The sequence below is a fragment of the Pleurodeles waltl genome, chromosome 5 (genome assembly GCF_031143425.1).
Source record: "Pleurodeles waltl isolate 20211129_DDA chromosome 5, aPleWal1.hap1.20221129, whole genome shotgun sequence".
Taxonomy (NCBI): Eukaryota; Metazoa; Chordata; class Amphibia; order Caudata; family Salamandridae; genus Pleurodeles; species Pleurodeles waltl.
The window spans coordinates 1,702,552,910-1,702,580,191 of NC_090444.1; the positions used below are offsets into that span (position 1 = coordinate 1,702,552,910).

The 27,282-nt window shown below is 45.5% G+C and overlaps 1 protein-coding gene across 2 annotated transcripts in view; it reads left to right on the forward strand.

Annotated features, from left to right (window-relative positions):
• Positions 1 to 2,242: 2,242 nt before the first annotated feature.
• PTCHD4 (patched domain containing 4) overlaps positions 2,243 to 27,282 on the forward strand; it is a 333,586-nt gene continuing 308,546 nt past the window's right edge. Inside the window, exon 1 of one of the 2 annotated variants that reach the window (XM_069236782.1) lies at positions 2,243 to 2,965. In XM_069236782.1, the coding sequence (XP_069092883.1) occupies positions 2,366 to 2,965 (600 nt within the window). In that variant the 5' untranslated portion in view covers positions 2,243 to 2,365. The remainder of the gene's footprint in view (positions 2,966 to 27,282) is intronic. The other variant, XM_069236783.1, reaches the window with a different exon arrangement.

Consider the following 27,282-nt stretch of genomic DNA (forward strand, 5'->3'; position numbering starts at 1 on the left):
TATTTATCCAAAGCAAAGGGGCTAATTTCAGTGGCGCCGCGCCCGCATTACCGGTGCATATGCCGAGGGCAAGACGAAACCTCACTTAATTCTGTACAAAAACATTTGGCAATGCAATCCATCAAGGTACCAAAATTAAATGTTTATTTCAAGACTGCAAACAAACAACGCGTTTTTTTTCCGAAAAATACCTTTTGGTCGAAACGCGTTGTTTGTTTGCAGTCTGTAAATAAACATTTAATTTTGGTACCTTGATGGAGTGCATTCCCAAAAGCTTTTCTACAATGTATATATATATATATATATATATATATAACCTAGTGGCAGTAGCCAATAGGTAGTTATAGGTAGGACCAAGTTTCTATAAAAAAGCGTTTTTTTACTTGCCTATATCTTTGGCACCGCTTGACGAATCTTCGCGAAACTTTCCCAAAAAATTTGCCAGTACTGTCAGCTACTGCCTGGAAAGTTTTGGGGTGATCCGTCCGAGGAGGGCGAGAAAAAAGAGGGGTCCCAAAACACATTTTACTCATTCATTTTTCCATAGGGATTTTGAACAGCGATAGCACAAAAACTACTGGATGGAATTACACTGATTTTGGCAGGAATGTAGGCCCTGTTCCAGAAAGAGTGTTCTTTTGTTTTGGTGTAAATCCATCCAGTAGTTTTTGGAGAAATTAAGGGGAAATCAAATTTGTATATCTAAGGACCTGAAGGATTTGCGACCCCTAACAATCTCGTGGTGAGATCTGATTGGCTGATAACAGAAGCTGTTGAAGTGTTGTCAGCCATCTTGGGACTCAACTTCAGCTGAGTTCTAAAGTAAAAGTAAAAAAAATACAAAAGGGGCCAGGGTACGAACACCCTGAACCCTTAGCTCTGGTGGTGGAGGGGTAAAAAGCATTTCTAGGGGGCTTTTTAAAAAAAAAAAAAAGCAGTATGACCACCACCTCCCCGGGGCTCATTTTTTTGGACGCGAGGGGGCTGTGGCCCCGCTGCTGCCCTGGGAACCGACACCTTCCAAGGGCTTTAATGATATACGGGGGGCGCCGTCTGAGATGTCATCAGTAATGTCACTGACCATGTCAAGAGTGATGTAATATATGAGGTCATAAGCAGTGCAATACGGGAGTGCCAGTTATAGTTAGCTCAGCTAACTATAACTACTGAATTTCTACGGTTTTGTACGAGTAAATTCAAAACCTAACCATAACGTCCATGTAACCTTTGTTTTTTCAGTGAATTTCTAAGGTTTTTTTAAATTCTATTTCCTAACTATAACACCCCTATAACCTTTCTTTTTCAGTGAACATATATATTTTATATATATATATATATATATACATATAAATATATATATAATATATATGTTTGTAGTTACATTCCACAATAATTTTCTTTTTTTGTGTTTCCATTACAGAAGACAACATTCTTATTGAATTGAGCTGGGCAGCTTTCCACAGTTACTGAAATCTTGTCTTGGGCTATGAGCAACCTACGAAATGTACCCGCACCCCCGTTCAGTTAGTCCTTCTTTCGACATAGTTTACTTATCTTGATTACTAAAAGTTTCTAAATCATAATGCACATTTCGAAAACTCTACCCTCCCAATAAGTGTGCACATGTATACATTTCAGTGCAGATCTAACCAGGCTGCCAGTATGCAGATGCATGTCCTGGGAGATGCGCATCAGCCTGCCACTAATGCTAAACACAAACACATTACTGAAATTGTTAAAATGCTGCATTGGGCAGGTAGTGCTGTGCACACGTACGCAGACTAGCTTACTTCAGAGCTTGCCGCATGTCGATGTCATTACATTACCATGAATAGGAACAAAAAAAACCTTTTGTGAACTTCCTCTCTTGCTGCAATGCATATTCAGAGCAATTAGTTAATTTTCAATCCATCTTCCTCTGATTTATTGACTTGTAAACCTGTGCCATTGAAAGGCTCGTGAAGTCACCCATCAGGGTTTTATTCTCGCTCTCTCTTTCTGTCGCCCTCCTTCTCTCGCTCTCCTCATCCCTACCTCTGCTTTTTTCTATCTCTTTCCCTCCTCCGTACCTCTCACTCCAGCCGCTCTCTCATTCCCTGCCTCTCCTCCCTTCCTCCAGACCTGCGAGGCACGTGGTTAGAGAGTAGTATATAATTCAGCTGGCACTGCCGGGTATCCCTGGCATGGCAGCGCGTGCTCACGGGGAGCGTTGGTGCTGCAGCAGGAATTATCCATCACCTAGTCTGAGCGCTGCCGAGGGGATCCGACGCCGGGCTTCCTTTATCAGAACCCCCGTGCGGCCACTTGCTGGGGCGGTGAGTGCGCAGCCGGTGTCACTGAGGAGGGGCAGTCCCACGCACGCCCAATGTACTTTTTCCGGCGCTCCGGAGTGTACGCCAGCAGGATTCGGAGAAGGATGCTGCAACAAGCAGTCCACAGAGGGCTCGCTGCGTCCTTCTACAACCTGGGCTTGTTCGTCAGCAGGCACCCCGTCTTCTTCCTCACTGTGCCATCGGCGCTCAGCCTCATCTTCGGCTTGCTACTGCTGCACCGATTCAGGACAGAGGCCGACCTAGAGACCCTGCTGGCGCCCACCCACAGCCTGGCCAAGACCGAGAGGAGCCTGGCCAGCAGCCTCTTCCCGCTGGACCAGTCCAAAGCCCGGCTCTACTCGGCCCTGCACACCCCCGGGCGCTATGGCAGGGTAATAGTCGCGTCCAAGCCAGGGGGGAACATCCTGCTGCAGGCGGAGCAGGTGCTGCAGGTGCACCGCTCCGTGCTGGACATGAAGGTGAACTACATGGGATACAACTACACTTTCTCTCACCTGTGCATGTTGGGGGACGAGGACCGGAAGTGCGTCCTGGATGATATTGTGTCAGTGATGGAGGGCCTGAGGCAGGCTGCCCTCTCCAACAGGACCACAACCAGGCTGCAAGTCAGCTATCCCAGCACCAGACTCAAGGTATGCCCTCGCTGCATGCTGTTGCACACTCAGAGGGGCAGAGTCTTGCACGTGGCCTAAGCTGTAAAGAGGAATACAATTTATGTCGTTATGTCCCTGATTATCAGTAGGTAGGAGGGAGGGTCCAATTTTATTGCATGAAATAAAATCCAACTCCTTGGGTTTCGAATTTAACACGAGCGATACATTGCAAATGTTGTGACTTTTTTTGGACTTGCGTGGACTTTTGGTTCTTGCTGCTCCAAAATCTGCCTTTGAGGGTAAATACTGTCCACTTTTTCCCTTGTAAAATTTCGCGGGTTTGACCTGGTGGAATTTAATAAAGAGTGAGGGGTTTATCACACCTGGTATTTACTGGTTGCGGTAAAAGGCACAAAAATCGGAATTCTGACCACTCATAATCGAATCCATAGGTATGAATAGCTGTCCAAGTGTGGCGAGAATGTAGTAAGTAAAGACCGCCATAAACCAAACCTTCCAAGTTTAGTCTGTCATATATTCAACTATTCACTAACACATAGGGGTTGGGAGGATTGACTGTAACCAGTTCAGTCCTCCTCACAATAATATAACACAAATACAAACTGGCTGAGGCTTCTACTCCTGAACACCAATGTGTGATTCTAGACAAATCTCCGTATGATCTTTTGCCTCGGGGTGTATGCCTGATGTAAAAATCCCAAAAAGATATTGGTTTCTGTTGAGTACTAGCCCACTTGCACGTTCCTGTCGCATGCTCCAAATCACATTTTGGTTTCTGTACATAGGGCTGAAAATGACTTTCAATAGTTTCTTCCTATAACTAACTCACAACTTGCTCCCTTGAGGTCAGTCTCGAGTACATTGTGAGTCCACGCTGTGGGTCTGCTGCAATTAAAATATTTTCTTGTATTACAGATGCCCCCCCCCCCCCCCCCCCCCCGCCTTGCAGCATTATGTATGCGTTTTGCTAGGAGGACACGTGTAAAATTAAACATGAAGAAAAAGTGTGATTTTAAAGAACAGACGACACGCAATTTGAACTTTTGAACATCTTGGCGGTGCTATTAAAATTAGTTTAAATTGGAGAATAGTTGCGAATAATAATTGCGAACAAGTCGTTCTGTATTAAGTGCTATATAAATGGAATTTGCATTTGTTAAAGAAATAACCCGTCTCTCTGATGTGCTTATTAGTGCGATGTATTTGCTTCCTGCTGTGTTTTTCTTTGACATAACAGGGTACAAAGTGCCCGCCCTCCCCTGCAGGAGTGATGGCAGCCCGCATGTTGTTTAGCCTCATTCACGTTGTACAAGTGCCCCACGTGTCTAAAGCCTGTCTCCATTATTATTGTATGAGGCTCTCCCTGGTTCTTCGGGTAGTTCTCCTTGGCTCCCCAGGCATGGTCAACACCAGGATACCCGTCGGGGTGATAGCTCTACAAATACAGGTAACATAACATAACATATAACATGGGGAGTGCCTCACAGTGTGTGACCCAGGGTGATGTGTCTTCTGGTGGCCCGTCCTTACCTAATTCTGTAGTATATCAAATACCTCAAAAAGTAATTATCCAGAAGACGTGTTCACTGTCTTTAAAAAGAACATCACCTTGTAAGGATTTGATAGAGGGATCAATTTTTTATGAATGTTGGACTTTTTCCCTTATGCAGGGTCATCCCAAATCTTTTTGCCTCCTGCCTCCTATTTTTCTGACCTGTTGCTGTTGGCTTTTGAACTCTGAGCACTTTGCCACTGCTAACTAGTGCTAAAGTGCATATGCTCTCTGTGTAAATTGTATGTAATTGGTTTATCCATGATTGGCACATTTGATTTACTAGTAAGTCCCTAGTAAAGTGCACTAGAGGTGCCAGGGCCTGTAAATCAAATGCTACTAGTGGGCCTGCAGCACTGGTTGTGCCACTCACATATGTAGCTCTGTAATCATGTCTCAGACCTGCCACTGCAGTGTCTGGGTGTGCAGTTTTAACTGTAAATTCGACTTGACAAGTGTACCCATTTGCCAGGCCTAAACCTTCCCTTTTCTTACATGTAAGGCACCCCTAAGGTAGGCCTTAGGTAGCCCCAAGGGCAGGATGCAGTGTGTGGTTAAGGTAGGACATATAGTAATGTGTTTTATATGTCCTGATAGTGTAAAATTCCTAAATTCGTTTTTCACTGTTGCAAGGCCTGTCCCTCTCATAGGTTAACATTGGGGCTACCTTTAAATGTGATTAAAGTGCAGAATCTCTTTGGGAGCAGATGGACATGTGGAGTTTGGGGTCTCTGAGCCCACAATTTAAAAATATATCTTTTAGTAAAGTTGATTTTAAGATTGTGTGTTTGAAAATGCCACTTTTAGAAAGTGAGCATTTTCTTACTTTTACCATTTCTGTGACTCTGCCTGTTTGTGGATTCCCTGTCTTGGTCAGTTTGACGGTTGGGCTGGTTGCACCTCACACTAGACAGTAACACACAGGGAACTGGGGTGTAGCCTGCATATCCTGATGAGCCATCTGTGCTAGGAGGGAGGGGAGGAGTGGTCACTCACACCTGAAAGGGATGTGCCTGCCCTCACACAATGCAGTCTCCAACCCCCCGGTGAGTGTCTGGGGCCTGGCCTGGGCAAGGCAGGATTTCACATTCAAAAGAGATTTTAATTTAAAGTAGGCCTACTTCAAAGAAGAAATTGGGGATAAGAAGTGCACCCAAAACCACAGACTTTAGATCACTTCTGGAAATCAAGAGGAACCTCTACCTGGAGAAGAGCTGAAGAGCTCAGAAGTGCTGTCCTGCCTGTGACTGTGCTTTGTGGAGCTATCCTGCAGTTGCTGCTTTTGCCTGTGCAAGGGGACAAAGACTGGACTTTGTGGTATATTCCTGCTTGCAAAGGACTCTCCAAGGGCTTGGACTGAGCTTGCCCCTGTTCTGAAGTCTCAGGGCCATCAAAGACTTCCCTTACCAGAACCTGGACTCTCTGTGCTGAGACTCCTACCCTGACAAGTGGTGCCCTATCCAGTCCCTGGGCCCTTGAAAGGAAAAGCTGGTGAAAATTCAAGGAAATCGACTTCAGACGACTCCGGACCAATGCCGCTGCTGAATCCGGTGACGCCACCTGCAACCGACTCCGTGACCTTCGTCGGAACGCGACGACCTTCACAGGCCCGACACCGCTGCAGCCTTGCCGAAGTCCGCGACTCCGTGGAAGTCGCCGCACCACGTGGTGACCGATGCCTTTCGAAGTGCGCAGATTCAACGTTTCGCATGGACACCGCAATCCCTGACTTTGCGCATCGGCTTGTTTTCACTCTTCACCAAGGTAATGTACCTGGGGGTGCACGTGACTCTGCGGCCGGCGCCGCTGGTGTCAGATTGTTGAGAACGACTCCGTCACGACACCGTGTTAACACCTCATCGAAGCATTTTGTGTTTCTAAGCGCTATTTTTTAATTTAATCTTTAAAGATTCGTAACTTGACTTGTGCATTGTGGATGTTTGTCGTTTTGGTCTTGTTTTGTTTAAATAAATATTTCCTATTTTTCTGAACATGTGTTGTGTCATTTTGTAGTGATTTTATTAAGTTACTGTGTGTGTTGGTACAAATACGTTACACCTAGCACTCTGAAGTTAATCCTACTGCTCTGCCAAGGTACCAAGGAGGTAAGCAGGCGTTAGGTGAGGGTGATTCTCCTTTACCCTGATTAGCGTGAGGGTCCTTGCTTGAACAGGGGGTAACCTGACTGCCATCCAAAGAACCCATTTCTAACATTGGTGATCAGCGTTTGGGATTGGACTTGTATTTGTACTTTACATACAGTGATTAAGTGTACACTACCGTTTTCAGTGCAGACCATTACGTGACCACATACAGGGGGTCATTCCGACCCTGGCGGTCATGGACCGCCAGGGCCGGGGACGGAGGAAGCACCGCCAACAGGCTGGCGGTGCTTCAGGGGCAATTCTGACCGCGGCGGTAAAGCCGCAGTCAGAAAAGGGGAACCGGCGGTTTCCCGCCGGTTTTCCCCTGCCCCAGGGAATCCTCCACGGCGGCGCTGCAAGCAGCGCCGCCATGGGGATTCCGACCCCCTTCCCGCCAGCCTGTTCCTGGCGGTTTACACCGCCAGGAAGAGGCTGGCGGGAACGGGTGTCGTGGCATGGGCACTGCAGGGGCCCCCTAACAGGGCCCCATTCAGATTTTCAGTGTCTGCAAAATCGCGACGGGTGCCACTGCACCCGTCGCACACCAGCAACTCCGCCGGCTCCATTCGGAACCGGCTTCATCGTTGCTGGGGCTTTCCCGCTGGGCGGGCGGGCGGCCTTTTGGCGGTCGCCCGTCCGCCCAGCAGGAAAGTCAGAATGACCGCCGCGGTCATTTGACCGCGATGTGGTCTTCTGGTGGTCTCCGCCCGGCGGGCGGCGCCCGCCGCCCGCCGGGGTCGGAATGACCCCCACAGTCTTTTCTTTTTGTTCTCTGGTGTCCTCCTGGATATATTGTTGATATTTTGGACTCTGGTTTTTGGTTTGTGAGCCCTTTGCAGAATGGAAGTCAACTTCTGGCACCTGCAGTACTATACATTGAGGCAGCTAAAAGTTTTCTGCAAGGAAAAGAGGCTGGCTGTGAAGAGAAGGTCCCCGAGGTGGGTTTTTGGGAATGCCCTGTTTCAGTATGAGATGAAACAATGGGAAGCAACCATAATAATCAAGTCTGAGGAGGAGGGCTACTCTGAGGAGGAGGGCAGTGGCCTGGAGGGGAGAACAAGAGGATATGACGGTCTCCAAGCTCAAAAGTGGTGGATAAGAGAGCTAGATGAGGAGCTTGAGAGGGATGAGGTGGAGAGAGCCTTAGCCCTGGAAAAAGAAAGGGTTACAGCTCAAGAGCTGAGCTATGAAGAGCTGAAGCTGGAAGAACATGAGGGCTGATGGTGGCAGCAAAAATCTTGTATCCAGTGCCGATGAAGAAGTGCACATGCCCACAGACTTGGTGCCCAACTTGAAGGAGGGCGTTGACACACACCAGGAGGTTCAGGGGAATGAGGTAGCTCCAGTGATGCACAGGGCCCCTGAGGTGGATTGAGGAACTGGCATGGGGAGTCATATTCCTAGTGATGGGAGGGACACTCTATTGGCTCTAGGTGCGAGTGACAGGGAGAGGGGATTCCCCCAGGTAGAAGTCCTGGTTAAGGAGTGTGTGAAGAGAGGTTGAGTGTCAGGGACAGTCACATGCTGTCTCACCAGTCTCAGGAGGGTGATGTCACTGGATGGTTGGATGAAGGGTAGTTTGGTTATTTCATGTGAGGGGCTGAGTGATGTAATTGCTAGATAGCATATGTCTAGTCCTTATTTTCCAGAGCTACACCAACACCAGGTGGAGTGTGAGTTCTCTGACCCCAGGGAACTTACACTGGATGCAGACCTGTGGGTGAGTGCCAGAGAGTCTGAAGAGGCATTTGGGGTACACCTGAGGGGAGTGGTCTAGGTATTTCCCAACCAGGTGAGCTAAGGGAGGATTGCAGTGTCCCAGGTAGGTCCCAATGTAGTGGGATGGGTGAGGGATCCCATGTCCAGTCTTAGAGGAGAGGGAATGTGGTTGGGCTGAGGCCCAGGGTGCCCGAGATCCAGTCCCAGGTCCTGGAGGGTTCCATGAGGGAACACCAGGAGGGGAGCCTCGCCTGTACCGTAGGGCCATCTGCTGAGGTAGACCCCACAGTGTCAGGAGAATTTGGGGGGGGGCGGCTGTAGCCAGTGTCCCACTAGTTCTGAAGTCCTGGTGTGCCAGGCAAGGCTTCAACCGTGGGGTGGTGACTCTGGGCGAATGATCAGGTTCAGGGGGTAAACTCTGACCTGATGGGGAGTAGGTGTGCTCCCAAGGAAGTCCTGGTGCGCCAGGCAGTGGTTCAACCGCAGGGTGGTGACTCTGGGTTGGATGGCCAGGTTCAGGAGTTAAACTCTGACCTGATGGGGGTTAGATGTGCCCCCCAGGAAGTCCTGGGTTGCCAGGCATTGGTACAGTTTGAGGGTTCAGACCCTAGAATTGAGGATCAGATGCAGGGGGTAAATCCTGACCTGAAAGGGGGGGGGCGGGTTGCCCAATTACCCCCCTGGTGTGATTTCTAGGGGTACTCTCCAGGATGGGGGGTGCAGAACCCTGGGAGGAGGGGCAGGGGAGGGAGAGACTCTCCCCTGACCCCAGTTCAATCTAAGGGCCAGGAGGGAGGGGCTACTGCTAACAGTGCCCTTACCATGTTGTCTTCTGGGGGGCCACTCCTAGTTGGGGGGTGTAGGACCTCAGAAGGGGGGGCAGGAGGGAGGGAAGCCTCGCTCCTGGCCCTGGACCAACCGGAAGGTACAGACCCCAGGTTGGAAGACCAGTTGCAGGTTAACATCCCTGCACTGGTGGGAGAATTGGGCAGGACTGCTTCAACAAGCACCCTGACAATTTTAGACTCTGGGGGTGCCGCTCCTGGAGGGACGGTACAGAGCCCCAGAGGGCATGACCAGGGTCAGGCTGTCATCTCTGACCTGGTGGAAGGGAGAGTGGTCAAAGGGTGTCAGGCGCCTTGGGCTACCACCCCCCACTCTCCACAGTCACAGTGGTTGGAGAGCCTTGAGAGGCTGGGGGCCTGGCTCTCATCCCTGACATTCAGAAATCCATTTCAAAGTAGCTGGATGTGTGCAAGTGACTTGTTACGCAGATTCCTATCATTCCTTTGGAATCTTTGTGACGAGCGGTGCGCTTATTTTTTAAAAATTAGAGGCCCAATGTTATTTCTTCCATCTACAATTTATACTGTGTTTGTGTCAGCACATTATAACCAAGAAAGAGAAGGGGGAGTGGCCAGCTGCCTAAGATGGCAAGCTCATAGTTGGTGAGCTCCTGGGACTATTCATCCCCAATTATCCAATGCGATTGGGGATCCCTACTGATTATAAGATGCCCTTTGCACTGCTGAAGGCTGAAGAGTCAAGAATCAACCAGTGGCACTTTTGGCTACCTCTCAGCAGGTAATTCTGAATTCACCAAGCCTTCTTGTGCCTGACCCTGACTCATTTTACAGCCCGACTCAGTAAGGCTGCTGCAGTTGCTGAATGATGCCGGCTCCAGAGGCGCTCCTGGGTGTACTTCAGTCATTCATGTATGCCTATGAACAGCATCTCTGAGGTGGAGGCACCTGTGTGGAGGCGTGGTCCGGAAGAGAACGACCCCTCTAATCTGAATGGCTGGATCTGGAGGCCAGAGCTGCACTGTGAGAACAGCCTGGGGCCTTCGCTTGCCTGTGAGTCTGACTGGGCACTTACTGGCAGAACATTGTTGAAACCGACACTGTAGAATCTGACACCTACATAGCGGCCGACTACTGGGGGATTGTGGCGGCCTGGACACGCACCATGATGGTGAGCCTGCAGGATTGAGGGGAGTGAGGTGATGTGCACAGGAGGGAGGACTCATAAACTGCACTAAAACATGGAAGGCCTTATAGGGGAAGAGATTACCAAGCCATAATCCAGAGGATATGGGGTTTCTCCTTTAAAAACATTTGACAGCTTCTGTCACCAAGATAAGAAGGAGGAAATATTGCTGTAGCCCACACCCCCCCCAGGATACATTAGCACTGCCTGCTGTAATTGGCAAATTTGTTTGTACCACTGAGTGCACGATTATCACTGCCATTGTATGTATTGTGTCTGCGCTGAGATGGTGCCTGTGACCTCTGAGCCTGCCACTGATAGCTGATGTGTAACACTGAGCTGCGACCCACTGGAGATCAACCTTCACTTCTCAGAACTAATTCACTGAGACTTATGGATACCTTTAATGACCGTCCACTGAACAATTCTATACCTGGGGAGATACACTGAACTAACACTTTCTGGATCCTCCAGAGTTTGAGTTTGAGACCTTTCTTGTGCTTGCCTCTCTTGGATTCTCCCCTGTATTGGAACAGATTCCACTACATATTGGCATTGCCTCACACTTCTGCACCTTATCTACTGCCCTTAACAAATTAGCCATTGGTGGACTGGGAGGTAACTTTTGTTATAACTATTGGTGGACTGGCAGTGCTCGATTTCCAAATGCAATGGGCCACACGAGGTAAAAACACGGATAATAGTGATCAGATTAGGTCTCAGTCTACCCAGGGCTCCCCCATGATGAATATAGAAGACTGCATCCCTCTCATTTGTATAGATCCCCCAGAGGACAAATTGGAGGTACTCCTAAGAGAGATCCGCGAGTCCAGGATGGCGATAGAAAAGTGAATGGGGAAAATCACAACTGATTTTAGCCTTTTCAAGGATGACTGTAGAAAACTAGCATACAGGCTTAAAACCAACGAGTCAGCCCTAGCAACCCTCACCCTACCTGGCAGGCAGAATGCACCTCTACCATGAGACGACTCCAACAACAACACACTGCAGGAGTGAGCAGAAGACGCAGGAATGATGCCCAGATAATTGGCATGCTGGAAGAGGTCAAGGACCACAAAGCCATGCACTACATTAAAAACTGGTTGCCGACTGGTCTCTGGGATCTCTTCACGGGTTGAAAGAGCTCACTGTGTCCCAACAAAGAAACCACCCCGAGGCGCTGCCAGGCTTGTTGGTGGCCCCAACTTGAATTATAAAGACCATGATATCTTTTTCCACAGTGCCCAGGAAGCACCACCTATCATGGTAGACAATGTTCATGTATCCCTGTTCCTTTATTACATACTCTTGGTCCAACGACAATGGGTCTCCTACTATGCGGTCAAACAGCAGCTGAAAGCTGAAGGGCTTTCCTATGCATTGCTGTTCCTGGCCAGACTTAAAGTGATCAATGGCAACAGGAGTAACTTCTTTGAGACACCAGAAAGAGCGTGGGACCGGCTGGAGCTGCACTTCCCTAACTCACGCAGACCAGACACCTCCCAGTCTTTGCCACCCAAGAAGCAATGACCTCCTCTGAACAAACAACAAGGCTTAGGACAGAGACTCCAATTCGGACAGTGTGGCGTTATTCCCCTCCATTACCCTGCAGTCTGAGAATGACCTGTTGGGGTAAATCCTGAGTAAGCACTGACATCACCAACAGGAGAGGGGGAGGAAGGATTTCTAGGGTATGTGGTATGCGAGGACTTGGGATTGTTCTCTGGCACGTAGGGGACTCTAATGATGATCTGAAGGAATTTCCTCAAGGAAATATTGTGATGATGCCCTAGGTACTGAGACATTGGAGCAGGAGATTTTCCCTGTCCGTGCCACAGAGCAAACATTATATGATGACACATTACTGTCTATTATATAGTAGGAGGCTCCCCCCCTTTTTTTTTCCCTCTCACAAAAATATATATATATATATATATATGTTGTGAAATCTAGATGGCAGGCTCGGGCCTAGGCACTCTTTCATAATCACTTTACTCATTTGCTTAATGTGACAATGTTTACACTATGTAGGATGAACTCCCCATAGGCAACTGCACAAACTGTTCAATTGTTTACATGTTTTACATTGCAAGTTTGGTCAAACGAGCTCCGCTTACTGGACCTTGTACAGGGGGTAATTGTTGGGGCTTGTCATGTTAACACTACATCGGCACCAATGGTGAATACGTGTTGTGTTACTCACAATTTGCACTTTTGATTGTCTGTATCTTGACAGATTGAATAACAATGCCTGTAGTACATCACTATAACATACTTACTTGGAATATGCGTGGCATGGGTTCCATCCATAAGCAACAGAGAATACTGGCACAACTGTACCATCACCAAACACATGTGGTGTGTTTACAGGAAACCCACTTAACTGCACATGAGGCCCCAAACTGCATAAAAAATGGGTGGGACAATTGTTTCATACCACGTATTCTTCACATGCGTAGGGAGCTGTGATATGGATACAACTTGGGGTTCCCTTAATGGCCCAAGACATCAAGCTTGATATGCATTGTAGATATGCCATGCTCCAAAGCACTTTGGATGGAGTGCTGGTGGTATTGGGAAGCATACATGCTCCAAATATGGAGTATGATGTGTTCTTAGCCCATTTATCCATGACCTTTGTAGACTGGGAGCAGTATCCCTGGATCTTGGGTGGGGATTTCAATGCTGTTCTCGATGTGGACTTAGACCACTCATACCCTTACTCCTAGGCACTACCTCAGTTAGACAAGCTAAGCCAGTACAGAATTGGGTGCAGGGTTGGACGACATCAGGTGTGTGGAGGAGTAGAAATGAGTGAATTTGTGAATACTTGTTTCTCCCCTGCATATGCTACATGCACGCCTGAACCGAATCCTGTGCACCATACCATTTCAGACTGCCATAACAAACACAACATACCTAGGGAAAACCCTATCTGACCACAACCCACTGGAAGTGACACTGACCTGGGGCCAAGTGCCGACACCTGTGTCCACATGGCGTTTACAGCCACAAGTTTTGGAAGATGTTGTCCTATCCTGTCTATTACTGGAGTGGGAGGCTTTCCAAGTGGTGATCAGAGAAGCAATAATAGTCTAATTAGTGGGTGCCCGTCAGACAGTCACCCGTGAGATTTCTTGTGTTGAGGACAGTCTTGGCCACCTGGAGAAGGAGGTAGCAAGGAATACATTCCATTCACTAGACCTACAGACAGCTAGAAATTAGTGTCTGCATCATATAGACTTACTGAAGCGAATAAACCTGGCACGCTCCTGGCCCAAATGATTATGGAAATGCCACCACCCACACCCATACTTAAAATCATTACCCTTCAAAAGACTGAAGTCAATATGCAACCGGGAATAAACATGGTGTTTCATGACCTTAACATAAACGCATATACTGCCTCCCTCTGGCCACCCCTGAGGAGACTCAAGCATTTCTACAGATGTTGACCTTACCAGTATTGCAGGCCTAATAAACGGAGCCACTGGACGCCCAACTAAAAACTGATGAGATCCGCGAGGTCATTATGGACCTAGCGCGGAATAAATCCCCAGGCATGGATTGCCTTTCAGTTGAATTTTAAGCCAAAGGCAGGACACAGCTGGTCACACAGCTAGAACAGTCATGTAAGACTTCCCTGGAGGAGGGTATGTTACACCCTGCTACGGAAAAGACCTTAGTAACTTCCATACTGAAACCATGTTAGGACCTGACAGATTGTTGTCCTTATTAAATACTGAATATACATTTTTAAGCAACATTTTGGGGCACAGGCTCCTTCCATGATTAACCAAAATTATTCATATGGACCAATGCAGATTTGTCCCTAATCGCAATACCTCCCTGAACATCCGCCGATTGTAATGTATAATGGATGCAGTCCACATCCATTACTCCTGGGCTGGCTGTCTATCTTTAGACCTATGTGAGGCTTTTGACACGTTGGACTGGGATTACATGCTGGCAATACTCAGAACATGGGATTCCCCCATCATATATACAGTGGGTTTGACAGTTGTACACTTCTCTCAATAGTGAAGGTGCATACTGGAGCATGCATCTCGGATCCCTATCCCATTTTCTGTGGTATGCAACAGGGATGCCCATTGTCCCCTTTATTATTTGTAATAGCGCTAGAGCCATTGGCACTACGCATCAGGCAAGAGGCAAGAGACTCTATCTGGGGTTTCAGATACACAGGTCACCACTGGATTTATTAGAGGGTAACATATAAAAAGCTATAGCATTCCTCAGATCCCAAATCCACTTGTAGATTAGGCTACCTTTGTCGATACAGGCCACTTAGCGCTTACCATAATGGTGATGCTACCCTGCATCCTTTATTTCTTTGTTAACTTACCAATAGTGGTTCCCAATTTTTCAATCCCTAAATACACTTCTTGTAGAACTGGTGTGGGGTAATGGCAGACGGAGGATGAGCCTTGCTAAACTACAGTTATCATCAGAGAGGGGGAGACTGTGGGCTCCAGACTTTAAAGCCTATTGCAGTGGCATTCTTACTGGTTGGGTGGGTGGAACCTACAGGAGATTGGATACACACAGACTATGTTGGATAGGGTTGAGTTCCATAGCATGGTTCTCCTGCACCTTGCATGGCTCCCATATTGCTGCGAGTTGCCCATATATATTGAAAACTGGCCATTAGCTACACTGTATCAACAATACCATACGCTTCAAATATACCACTTTTAGGTCTTCCCAACTAGGCGGGGGCACTCACAAGGTCCAGATTGCGCTCTTGGGAACAGGGTGGAGTTACAACAGTTGGGGCCCTGTTCAAAGACCATACCCTTTTGAGTCAAGCAGACTTTCCTAATGTACTGAATATATTGCCCTCCTTAACGCATGCCAGTATTGTAAGATACTTTTAGCGATTTTAGGCCCGATAGGGCAGGAAAATCCCCACATTTGAGCTTCTACCAGCAATGAATACCATGGGGCAGGGCAGACATTTGATCCGTTGGTTGTACAGAGGTCTCATCGAACACATACTGATATCACTGGCACACTTACACTTTAGATGGGAGGAGGGTCTGGGCCGGGAGTGTCAGGGGAAAGAATGGGCCTTTCAACTCAGATACCCAAAGAGACTATCCCGCAACTCCAGTTTTAAATTTATCCACACCATTATATTACAAAAGCGTACTTTACATCCAACAAATGTTTTACTTTGTTCCCTGTAGTGTCCTTGTAGTGTCCCCATTGTTTGCTACTGATGCTGATTTGGTGCACATGTTGTGGAGCTGCCCGACCCTATCCTCCTATTGGATGCAAACCCCGAAAAATACTGACGGATCTGTCCGGAAGGGGCAATAGGCATACTTTTGACACTTACATTTTGGGTCTGTTTCCAGGACGCAAGTAAACAAAAGTGATGGTCCGATACACAGATGTATTACTAATACTATCAAAGTGACTTTTGACTAGGCGGTAGCACCTAACATTATGCAGTGGAAAGATGGGGTGGAAAGGTGGGGACTGGCGGAGAGCACAGCCCTACACAGAGAGCAGTACAGGGGTCTGAAAAAAAGACTGACAGCAATGAAGAGATCCTTTAAAGCCCACAAAGAGATTGATAATAATGACAATTAGACCATTGCCGGGTGGTAGACCCTGGGCTCAGTGCTGTCCTGGCACACCAGTAGTGCTGAGGTTGCCTCGCCACAATGGGTGACAAGATTTAACCCCAGGAGATGCAACGACTGCTGTGTTATCTGACAACGCAGTGCCACACCATGCCATAGAATTCTAACACTTAGGCAATATCTTCATATTAAAACTAAGACCCTGAGTCACATGGCAAGCTGAGAGACAGTTCATGCGAAAGATGTCTAGTTTGGGAAGAGGGGGATGCTTGAATTGTGTGACTTACAGGATTTAACAGACAAATATCATGTGTGATTTGGAGCTGTTGTGTTTTCTACTTACCAATTGCTCCAAATTTTAAATATACCAATGTGTAACTTTAGTACTGTCATGATGCTGTGAGGTCTTGATTACCACTGCTGTTTATTTCTGCAAGAGAGACTGTTTGCATCTCATTGGTCACAGGTTTACAAAATGTAATAACATTTCTTTAAAAAAAAAACAACCATGAATGAGAAGTTGGTGGCATAATGTAGGTATTTTAAGACATTGAGGTTGGTATCTCACATCAATATTGTTAGACTTTTCATCCTTGGCGTGGTCTCCCTTAACTTTTTGCCGCTGTTCCCCAGGTTGTTGATGTGTGCTGGACTCTGATTTTACTGTTTTTGTTACTCTGGGCACTTTACCACTGCTAACCAGTGCTAAACTGCAAGTGCTCCTTTACAAAATGTGTATGTGTATGTAATTGGCTTATCCGTGATTGGCATATTTGATTTACTAGAAAGTCCCTAGTAAAGTGCACTGGAGGTGCCAGGGCCTGTAAATCAAATGCTACTAGTGGGCCTGCAGCACTGGTTGTGCCACCTACATAAGTAGCTCTGTAATCATGTCTCAGACCTGCCACGGCAGTGCCTGTGTGTGCAGTTTTAACTGTAAATTCGATTTGACAAGTGTACCCACTTGCTAGGCCTAAACCTTCCCTTTTCTTACATGTCAGACACCCCTAAGGTAGGCCCTAGGTAGCCCCAAGGGCAGGGTGCAGTGTATGGTTAAGGTAGGGAATATAGTAATGTGTTTTATATGTCCTGGCAGTGAAATGTTGCTAAATTAGTTTTTCACTGTTGCAAGGCCTGTCCCTCTCATAGGTTAACATGGGAGCTACCTTTAAATATGATTAAATTGTAGATTCCCTAGTGTAGAAGCGGATGGACATGTGGAGTTTGGGGTCTCTGAGCTCACAATTTAAAAATACATATTTTAGTAAAGTTGATTTTAAGATTGTGTGTTTGAAAATGCCACTTTTAGAAAGTGAGCATTTTTTTGCTTATAACATTTCTGTGACTCTGCCTGTTTGTGGATTCCCTGTCTGGGTCATTTTGACAGTTGGGCTGGTTGCACCTCACACTAGACAGTGACACAAAGGTAACTGGGGTGTAGCCAGCATATCCTGATGAGCCATCTGTGCTGGGGGGGGGGGTGGGAGGAGTGGTCATTCACACCTGAAAGGGATGTGCCTGCCCTCACACAATGCAGTCTCCATCCCCCTGGTGAGTGTCAGGGGCCTGGCCTGGGCAAAGCAGGATTTCACATTCAAAAGAGACTTTACTTTGAAGTAGGCCTACTTCAAAGGAGAAATTGGGTATAAGAAGGGCACCCAAAACCACAGACTTTGGATTCTGGAAACAAGAGGAACCTCTACCTGGAGAAGAGCTGAAGAGCTGAGGAAGAAGAGCTGCCTGGACTGTGAATGTGCTTTGTGGAGCTATCCTGCAGTTGCTGCTTCTGCCAGAGTAAGAGGGCAAAGACTGGACTTTGTGTGCCTTCCATCTTGAGAAGAACTCAAGGGCTTGAATTAGAGCTTGCCTCCTGTTGTTTGAAGTCTCAATGACAGCACAGACTTCTCTCTGCCAGCATCTGGAGTCTCTGGAGAGACTCCTACTCTGCCCTGTGGTGCCCATCCAGTTCCTGGGACCCTGAAAGGAGAAACTGGCAGCCTAAGAGGAGGAAATCCACGCACAGACCGCCATGCGGGGAAAAGATTGTTTCGACTCCGATCTGTGGCTGAAGAAACGACGCACAACCAGCTCTGTGGCTGAAAATCGACGCTTGCCGGAAAAGCGACCAGAGAAACGACGCACGGAGCAAGAGAAATGACGTGCAGCATCGCTGACTGAGGCTGGGAGATCGCAACCCGCGCTGCATGGTTTTCGGATCATCATGCAGCTGGATTTACGACGCAAGTTCCGCTGGGCGTGTAAAAACAATGCAAAGCCTGGCCGGACCCGAGAATGCTGACCGGACCAACGCATCGCTCTCCTGGAGAGAGGAGAAACAACGCAAGGTTCAGCTCGTGAGTGGAATCGACGCATCGCAAGCCCTTTTTGATGTGCACTTGCCCGTGCGGGGTTATTTTTGACGCACCAAAGGTACATTTTCACTTTAACAGTGTTAGTGTGTGTTTGAAACTACTTAAAGACCCTTTTTGATTTTTAATTGATAACTTGACTTGTGTATTGTGGATTTTTGTCATTTTTGTCTTGTTTTGTTTAGATAAATATTTCCTATTTTTCTAAGCCTGTGTTGTGTCATTTTTGTAGTGTTTTCATTAAGTTACTGTGTGTATTGGTACAAATACTTTACACCTAGCACTCTGAAGTTAAACCTACTTCTCTGCCAAGCTACCAGGGGGTAAGCAGGGGTTAGCTGAGGGTGATTCTCTTTTACCCTGACTAGAGTGAGTGTCCTTGCTTAACAGGGGGTAACCTGACTGTCAACCAAAGGCCCCATTTCTAACAAACATGTACATTGAAACAAATATGTATTTAATGGTGAACCTAAAACAACCGCAGTTATTTTGCTATGAACTTATATGCAAGCTTAGTTTTACCAGTTATAAAATGTAACTATAATTCAGTCAGATCTGAAACATATTGCTGTGTCTCCAGTTGATTTGGGCTGTATGTTATCCAAAGAGTTTTGTTGTGACCTTTGTCGACCTAAATCATTTCATAATTATGGCTTACTTTTGATGTATGTACAATTGTAGTTTTTGATCTATTTAAGCTATGTATAATTAATTTAAAACCAGTACTTGTTTTTGTTTCATTAATGTATTTAAATCACATTTTCATACCGGAATCTCTTATAAACCATATCTAACAATCTGCAACATAGCCTGATGCACACTACTTGCTGAACCCTCAAAATGGTAAATAAAAACGAAGCGGCAGGGAATTATTGTGCATGCAAAGCCATTAACTACACTACCTCCTAGAGAGGGAAACACCAGTCAGTAAATGTAGGCTTCTTACACACATGTGAAACCAAATCGTTGTCATCTATGGATAAATCCAGGAATCTGTGAACCCCAAAAAAACATGTTGTAACCCCCCCCCAGACCCCCCCACCCGGGGGAGACTTCCAATTCCTTCATGGTAAATGGGAAAATGTTTATAAAACCCGAATTGACTAAAAAGATATGAAAATAGTCAAACAAATGAAAGCAAAGCTTTCACAGCTAGTCCATACAACAGTTAACACACCTCAAATCAAATTAGCGCAAATCCCCAAAAATATGGAATACAAGTGCAAATAAATGCATGAACAGAGAAAACCAACAAGCGAAAAATACCCTGACGCTCAGAACTCAAAACAACGATCCAGGTCTCATAACCGATGCACATCCGTGAAAATGGGAAAACGTAATAAGTTATGAGATTGATCTGTAGCTCGTATATAACATTTTTTAGTTATCAGGTTTAAAGTAGGTGTCGTGGCAGCTGATTGCACTGCTTTGGAGCTGAATTGCTTTTAGGACCCAGTTGTAAATTTCACAGAAGTTAGATATTATATATGCTGAAACCTCTACTACAACTCTGTAGGAAAGTCATCTATACCAGGGGATTTCCCTAACCTGGAACCTTTTATTACTTTTGTTGATCTGAAAAAGGTTTTATTACAGAGCTAACAGATCAGACGCCTATACAGAATCTGCTAAACCAATTTAAATACATTAGGTGACATGAGGGAATCCTACAACACTTCTGCAGCTGAACATTATTTGTGCAAACAAACATCTACATTAAATTTACATAATTAGAAACTTACATATTGTTATAATATCAACCAACTCACGTCAGGGATTTGATTTGATTATAAAGTTCTTGTGGGGTCAATTGCCCCAACACTCATCGCCCTGGTTCCTCACACAAGTTTTATTGTAATCGATTTTTTAACGTTTTCATTGAATGAACCATTTTTCAAGAAAATTATCCATCCACTGCTTTTGACACATTTAAAAAAATGTTCTAATCTCTCAGGGATAATCAAACTCTCCACCAAGAAAAATGCTTCCTGACACGTAAAACATACACATAGTGAGTTTTCAAAAGTGAACACAATATCATAAATCCATACACATTTCAATGTGTTTATAACTAAACAATAAGCAAAACAATCCTTCAAATGCAGTTAATTACAGATATGCTTACTAGAACCTTAAAACAGCCAAAAATGTAGGTACTATTTGGATAAATGTTCCCACACAGTGTGAACAGCTGAACCATCATGTACTATTTAGGACTTGCCAATAGACAGCTTTGCTAGTCCACACAAGTAATAAAGGGCCAGATGTATCATTAATTCCAATAGCGATTACCAAATTGTGATTTTTTGTGAATTGCAATTAAGTAATCGCTATTGGAATGTATGAAACTCCAGGATTTTCATATAGCGATTCGTAAGAGCTCGCAAATGGACCTACCTCATTAATATTCATGAGGTAGGTCGCAATTTGCGACCCATTGCGAATGGTTACAATCACAAGGATGGTGGTCTGCTGGGCTCAGCAGACCACCATGTCTGTGATTGCTTTTAAATAAAGCTATCTTTTTTTTTTAAATGCAGCCCATTTTCCTTAAAGGAAAACGGGATGAGTTTAAAAAATAAAAATGAAAAGTTTTCTTTTTATTTTTTAAGAGTAGGCAGTGGTCCGTGGGACCACTGCCTGCTCTTAATAAATGTTTTCGCATGCATTGACAAAGCGGAAGGGGTCCCTTGGAGACCCCTTCCCTTTTGCGAATGGGTTACCACCAATTTGAAACTGGTGGTAACTGCGATTGTTTTGCAACCATATTCACAGTCACAAAACAATCATACATACCTCTGCGATTCGGTATTAGGGAGGGACACCCTTGACACGCCCCTTCCTAATACCGAATCAGTATGTAGTCGCAAATCCAATTTGTAACAAGTTACTGAATCGCAAATTGGACTTGATACATACCAAAATGCGGGCCGTTTGCGATCGCACAAATGTTTGATACATCTGGCCCAAACCCTCTATCTTATTAGGTTCACGCAAAGGTTTGAGTAATTTAAACCTGAGGTCAAACCCTGGTAGCTATGGCACAGACCGGACAAGCTTACAGAAAATGTGTAAACCATTTTGAAATACCAAAACAGTTAAAAAGTCAAAAACTCAACATAAGTTCCTCTCTGATGTATAAAAATGGAGAAAAATTACAAAAATCCAGTAAGGTGAACTGAAGAAATGAATTATTAAAAATGTAAGCTAAAAACGCAGTGAAAAAGTAAGCAATAATCAGTAGTCATTGCTCGCAGCTGGCCAGGACCTACACGTGATTTCGGGCTGGCTGTGATGCAGTGCGTGTAGGACACATGAAACATGTTTGCCCAAGTCAAAGGTTCCACCTTCCGGCTTAGTTTCTGAAATGGAAGACAAAACCCTCCAACAGAGCAAGGTTTCTGGTTGTATCTGCTAAGGTTCTCTTGAAGCTGGATAGCCTCTGGACAAGGTCCTGCTGAAGCCATTTTGGTGGGAAAGTCTTTAAGTGGGAGTAATTCAAATTGTGTAGCTGACAAAGTACTAACATTAGGCAAGTATTTTTATGCCTTCACCATGTCAAGATTTCTACCTTTGGACTTAGGGCCTGATATAGAGTTTGGGGGCGGGTTACTCTGTCACAAATGTGACAGATATCCCATCTGCCGTATTACAATCTCTATAGGCTTTTATAGGATCATAATAGGGCAGAAGGGATAACCGTCATTTTTGTGACTGAGTAACCCCCTCAGCCAAACTCTAAATCAGGGCCTTAGTCTTTTTTATAGAGCTCAAAATCCTCCAGCAGCATAAGCTTAGGCAATATTCAATGAAATTGCACTGGAGGTCTTAGAAGTCCAAACATTTCCTAACTCCCAACTTTTCAGAGTTTGTTAGAGAAGTCCACCCGAACACAGTCAAGGGAAACAGGGCCTCAGGAACAGTGCTTAGGGGTCAGGACTTTCCAGAAGACGCCACCAGCAAGGTCCAGGCCAGGTCCAGTGGTAACTGGTCATCTGGTCTTTGCAGAAAAAAGCTCTGCTACAGCTTGTGAAGACTCTGTAGGCATACAGGAGTTCAGGCAGATTACTCCCTGGGTCCACTTCTATGTCCTGGGTGCAAGTGGAAGGAGAGCCAGCCTTTCAGGTCTTTTCCCAGATCTCAAATAGCAGGTGCAGTCCTACTTCTGCTCTTACACAGGTTCAGAAAGTGTTCTGAGGAGCAGATGATGATGTCCATTTTTGGGCAGTTTAGTAGCTGGTTAGTGAGGGTCCCTCCTGGAGACTTACTAATCAAGGGCGGAAAAGGTTCCTGGGGGCAACATGACCCACTTTTACAGCACACACTGTTTGCTTGAAACTATCCCAGAGTGCCCCATTCTAAGGGAAAATCAACATGACATAGGCCTTCTGCCCCTGAAAGGAGCCTGTGGGACAGCCAAGGGATTGTTTAGCTAAATGAGCAGTCTCTGCCTCCTCGACTACACCAAGCTGGATCTAGGACCAACTCCCCCTCCCACTAGACTGGTGCCTAGCTGGCTATAGAGAGATTCAAGAAAAATGCCTTTCCTTCCTTGGGTGTCCCCTTACACGTAACTGTGAATGGGCAGGCTGTGCCCTTGCCCCTTTAAAGTAAATTATAATTCTGAACTCTCCCAGCTGCTCTTCCTGGGCTGACAGGTGTCACAAAAATCACCCTAGCCCCTTCTTCCCACAAGGCCAGGGTATTTTGACAGGTAGGATTGCAGGTTTAAAGTGCAGCAGTCAGTCTACATTAGTAGGACTGTAGTAGTGTTTTTCTTGTCACATTGATGAATTGCAAAATAAGTGTTGCAGCACACAGGTGCCATTTAACTTTCCCAGCCATGGCTGTCATTTCTACACCATATACTCCCTGGTGGGAGAGTTAAATGTGACAGCCTTTTTAGTTCTTTCTTCTAAATACTTTTTACATGTTTTAGGGGTCAAAGCATATAAACTAGGCACTGGATGGCAGTGCCCCGGTGTGCACAGTCTACACTCAAGGATTCAATTCAGCATAAAATGGGGACAACCACTCAAAAAGGCTCATTTTCTCACAGGCATCCAGAGGTAACTTATCCATGCTTGCCATGTCTGAACATGGCTTTACTAATAGTCATTAACACTGCATTCACTGGGCCCATTCTTCTGTTTTATTTTTGGAAATGTCTGAAAAAAGCAAAGCCCACTTTCTGGAACTCTCAAATGCCTCTCCTTGAACTGCTATTCTTAAGACCATTTAATATGTGCTCTCTCACCTCATTTGTGGAAATGTTAGGGAAGAAGTGGCTAGTTATTGATTTTGAGCATGACACAGCCCTAGAATTAGAAATAGATCACCTAAGGTATTTGAATCAGAAACTTAATTATGACACAAGACAAATGCATGCATTTTCTGAGCCCACACATGTGGGTTGTGTGAGTAGTCATTTAAAAAGGTATACCATGTCTTATAGACAGCAATTGCCTGATATGGTATAATTTTATTGCAGTAAGGGATCCATTGTTTTATAATACAGTGTGAATGTTTAGTCTGCAACATAGGTCACCTGACCAGAGCAAATAACTGAACTGATATGTTGCACCAATGACAGTGGCCTCACAAGAGCTGTATCTTTGATGATGTAGGGCTCCACTTTGCCCTGATGAATGTCTCAGTACCACATATGTTATGGACAGGACAGACCCATGTCAACTTGATTTTAAAGACAAAATATTTTATAATAACATGCTTAGGTCACTCCTGCCTGTTGGACTTGGTCCTCTCTGCTGAGTCACGGCCAAACATTTTGCCTTCACCCCTTCTACTTTTGCTGAATTTGTTTCTGTTGGCATTAGAACCACGGCAAACAGTGCCAAAGTGCTTGTGTTCACTCCCTAAACATGGTACAATTGGTTTACACCTAATTGATATGCCTCATTTACTCATAAGTCTCTAGTAAAGTGGTATACCAAATACATAGGGCCTGTAAGTTAAATGCTACTAGTGGGCCTGCCGCACCTATTGTGACACCTGCTTAAGTCGCCCCTTAAAACATGTATCAGGCCTGCTATTACAGCCTGAATGCAGATTTATACTGCCAATTCGACTTGGTAAAATAACTCCCTTGCCAAAACATAAGCCCCAAGGTAGCCCATAGGGTAGGGAGCATTGTAATTAAAAGGTTGACACTGTACATTTAAGATTTACATGTCCTGGTATTGAAAAACTGTTACATTGATATTTCACTGTGGTGAGGCCGATCTCTCCCACTTGATAACATCAGGTTCCCTTATTGTTTTTAATAAGTGGTAACTTTTGGTTGGGTACTGTTAGATTTGTCATCCTTAGGGTGGTAGTATTCCTCCCAACTTTTTGCCTTCCTCCTCCATTTGTTCTGACTTTGTTTCTGATGGCCTTAGGACATTAAGTGGTTAAGTTACAATTTTGAAAATGTCTTGTTTAGAAAGTTTACATTTTCCTGCCCTATCTATTTCCTGCCTGCAGGCTGTTCCTGGGTCACAGGACTGGGTGTACATTTCAGATGGAATTTGTTTATTCCTCTCGGACAGTCAAATAGAGGAATTAGGTGTGCCTGGATGGGCCATTAACTGGCTGGATGGGTGGACGGAGCTCAGTAAAGTCCCACTTGCAACTGATTAGGCTGTACCCTGCCTTCACACAAAGGACTTGCCACCCCTGCTTTGTTCATGCAGCCCACTTGGAGCCAGGGCAGGGGAAATAAGAAACTTCAAGCACTTCAAAGGAATTCTCTAGGAATGTCTCCTACTTCAAAGAAGGCACCAGGTATAAAAATAGGACTGTCAGACCCACTCTTCAAAACGCATCTGGACCAGTGGAAGCATCAGAAGAAGGACTGCTGTGCTGCTTAGCTGCAAGAAGGACTACCACCCTGCTGCCCTGCTGTGCTGCCCAGCTGTCCTCCTGCTTGAGTGAGAAAACCTGGGCCTGCATCTTGAACTCAGGACCACCAGAGTGACTACAATGGCTAGTTGGCTGGCCTCTAGATTAGAGCTTCAGAGACAGAACAACCTTGTACCAAGCAGCAGGACTCTGCCAGCTGTGAGTCCTACCCCCCCACAAGTGGTGACCCCTCAGTCCTTGCCCCTTAGACATGGGCCTGAAGGTGCTCTGTCAGCCCAGGTGTTGTCCCAGCAAGACAGACACAACACAACACATCACCTCACAAAACTCAGCATATTAGTATCCACTGAGTGACACAATCCCAATTCAGTTATTCTCATCGCAAGCTCCTCGCCAACGGCATCCTTGATGACGTTGCAGAACTAATTGCAAGTCTCACAACTTCTCTGGTATGAGCCAGTGCACAGCGCATCTTTGGCACAGGATTTTGCTTCACGAGCCCCTCTTCTATGACATCCTCAATGATGATGCAGGACCGCCCATTGCAGCTCTTCTGAACCACCGCTGCATGATGCATCCTCAATGCAGGATCTTGCAAAACTCTACAATAAGAATATAAGGGTCTTTGTTCAACAGGCCTAACTGGGTCCCAGTAGCTGGCCCAAGCTCCGTCTCAGTTGGCTTGAACTAGTGACTTTCTACAGTTGTGGTATGACTAGATAACCACCATTAGAGCTTTGTGGTTTTTGGTGCTATTATCACTTAAATATTTAAAATTGCATATCTCCAGTTCTACTGATTATATTTTTGTTGTTTTGGTCTTAACTAATTTATCACACTTTTCTCTATTTGTCTAAATCGTTATGGGGTTTTGTGTGTGTTATGTTTTAATGTATTACTGTTTGAATTGCTGCATAAATACCTTACACAATGCCTCTAAGTTAAGTCAGAATTATTTTGTGTAAAGCTAACAGAGGGCTATATATTGGGGGGGGAGGGGCGGTTGATTGTGTTTCACCCAGACAGAGATTGTGACTGCTGCTTGAGTACTGTTTTACCCTCCCCCCTCAACCAGTTACACAATTTCTTACAATGCCTTGTGTACTAAATAAAGATTGTCTTTTATCTCTCATTATACAATTTTACCAGTATTGATTGCAATGATATCAACACACATTCCACAATCACTACCTTCAAGAAACAGTTGAAGCATACCATGGAAAATAGTTTGTGGATAGTAGTGGACTCCATAATTAAGCATGCCTCTTAACTCGGGCGAAAGTTCAGCGTCATATAATAATAGGAAAGTAGAATAGAAAGAGAGAGCAAAGAAGTATTGGCATCACTGCTAATCATACAAAGTTCACTGAATCAGATATTATGCAAATAGTCTTAGGTGCTCTATGTGTAGTCACGATTCAACAGAGGGTCACACCTTAGGTTGTTTCCTTGTATTATTATATAGGAAATCCCCCCTCCCTAAATTGTTGAGGCATAGCATTGGAATTGCCTTGCTATTATGGAAGTGCACTGGATAAGAACTATCGCTATGTGACCAGTTTCTTGCATCAGCTACCTGTTGGAGAGCTTCTGCAGTACCAGAAGGGCGAGGCATAGGACCAGGAATATGACTCTTTGGTTTCACTCCAAGGCTGGGCTCAAGCCTAGAAAGAGAGATTGTGCTTTAGGTGTCATTATGGAAGATTATAGTTTTACTACCCTGTAGAATAGAAAACACCCTGATCCTGAATGCTACAGAAATGTATAGCAATCTGGTTTTGTGCGGAGGATGTTTCAAGGAAAGTCTGGAAAATGAAAGGTTGCAGCTAATTAAAGAGACAGAACCCCAAAGACATCCTCTTCACCTGAAGGTTTCAGATATGCTTGGACCATTGAATGACTGTCCCTTATTGTGACCTATATTGTCCACTTATCTTCTTGACCATGTTGGCACCAGTGTCGGAAACAAAGAAAGTGGAAGTTTTAGAATAGCTGGATTCTGATAAAAATCCTTCAGTGCGCCAAAAAGGGTGACTTTTATAAACTTAATGGGAGAGTCCTTCCTGGGAAATAATGGTGAATATAA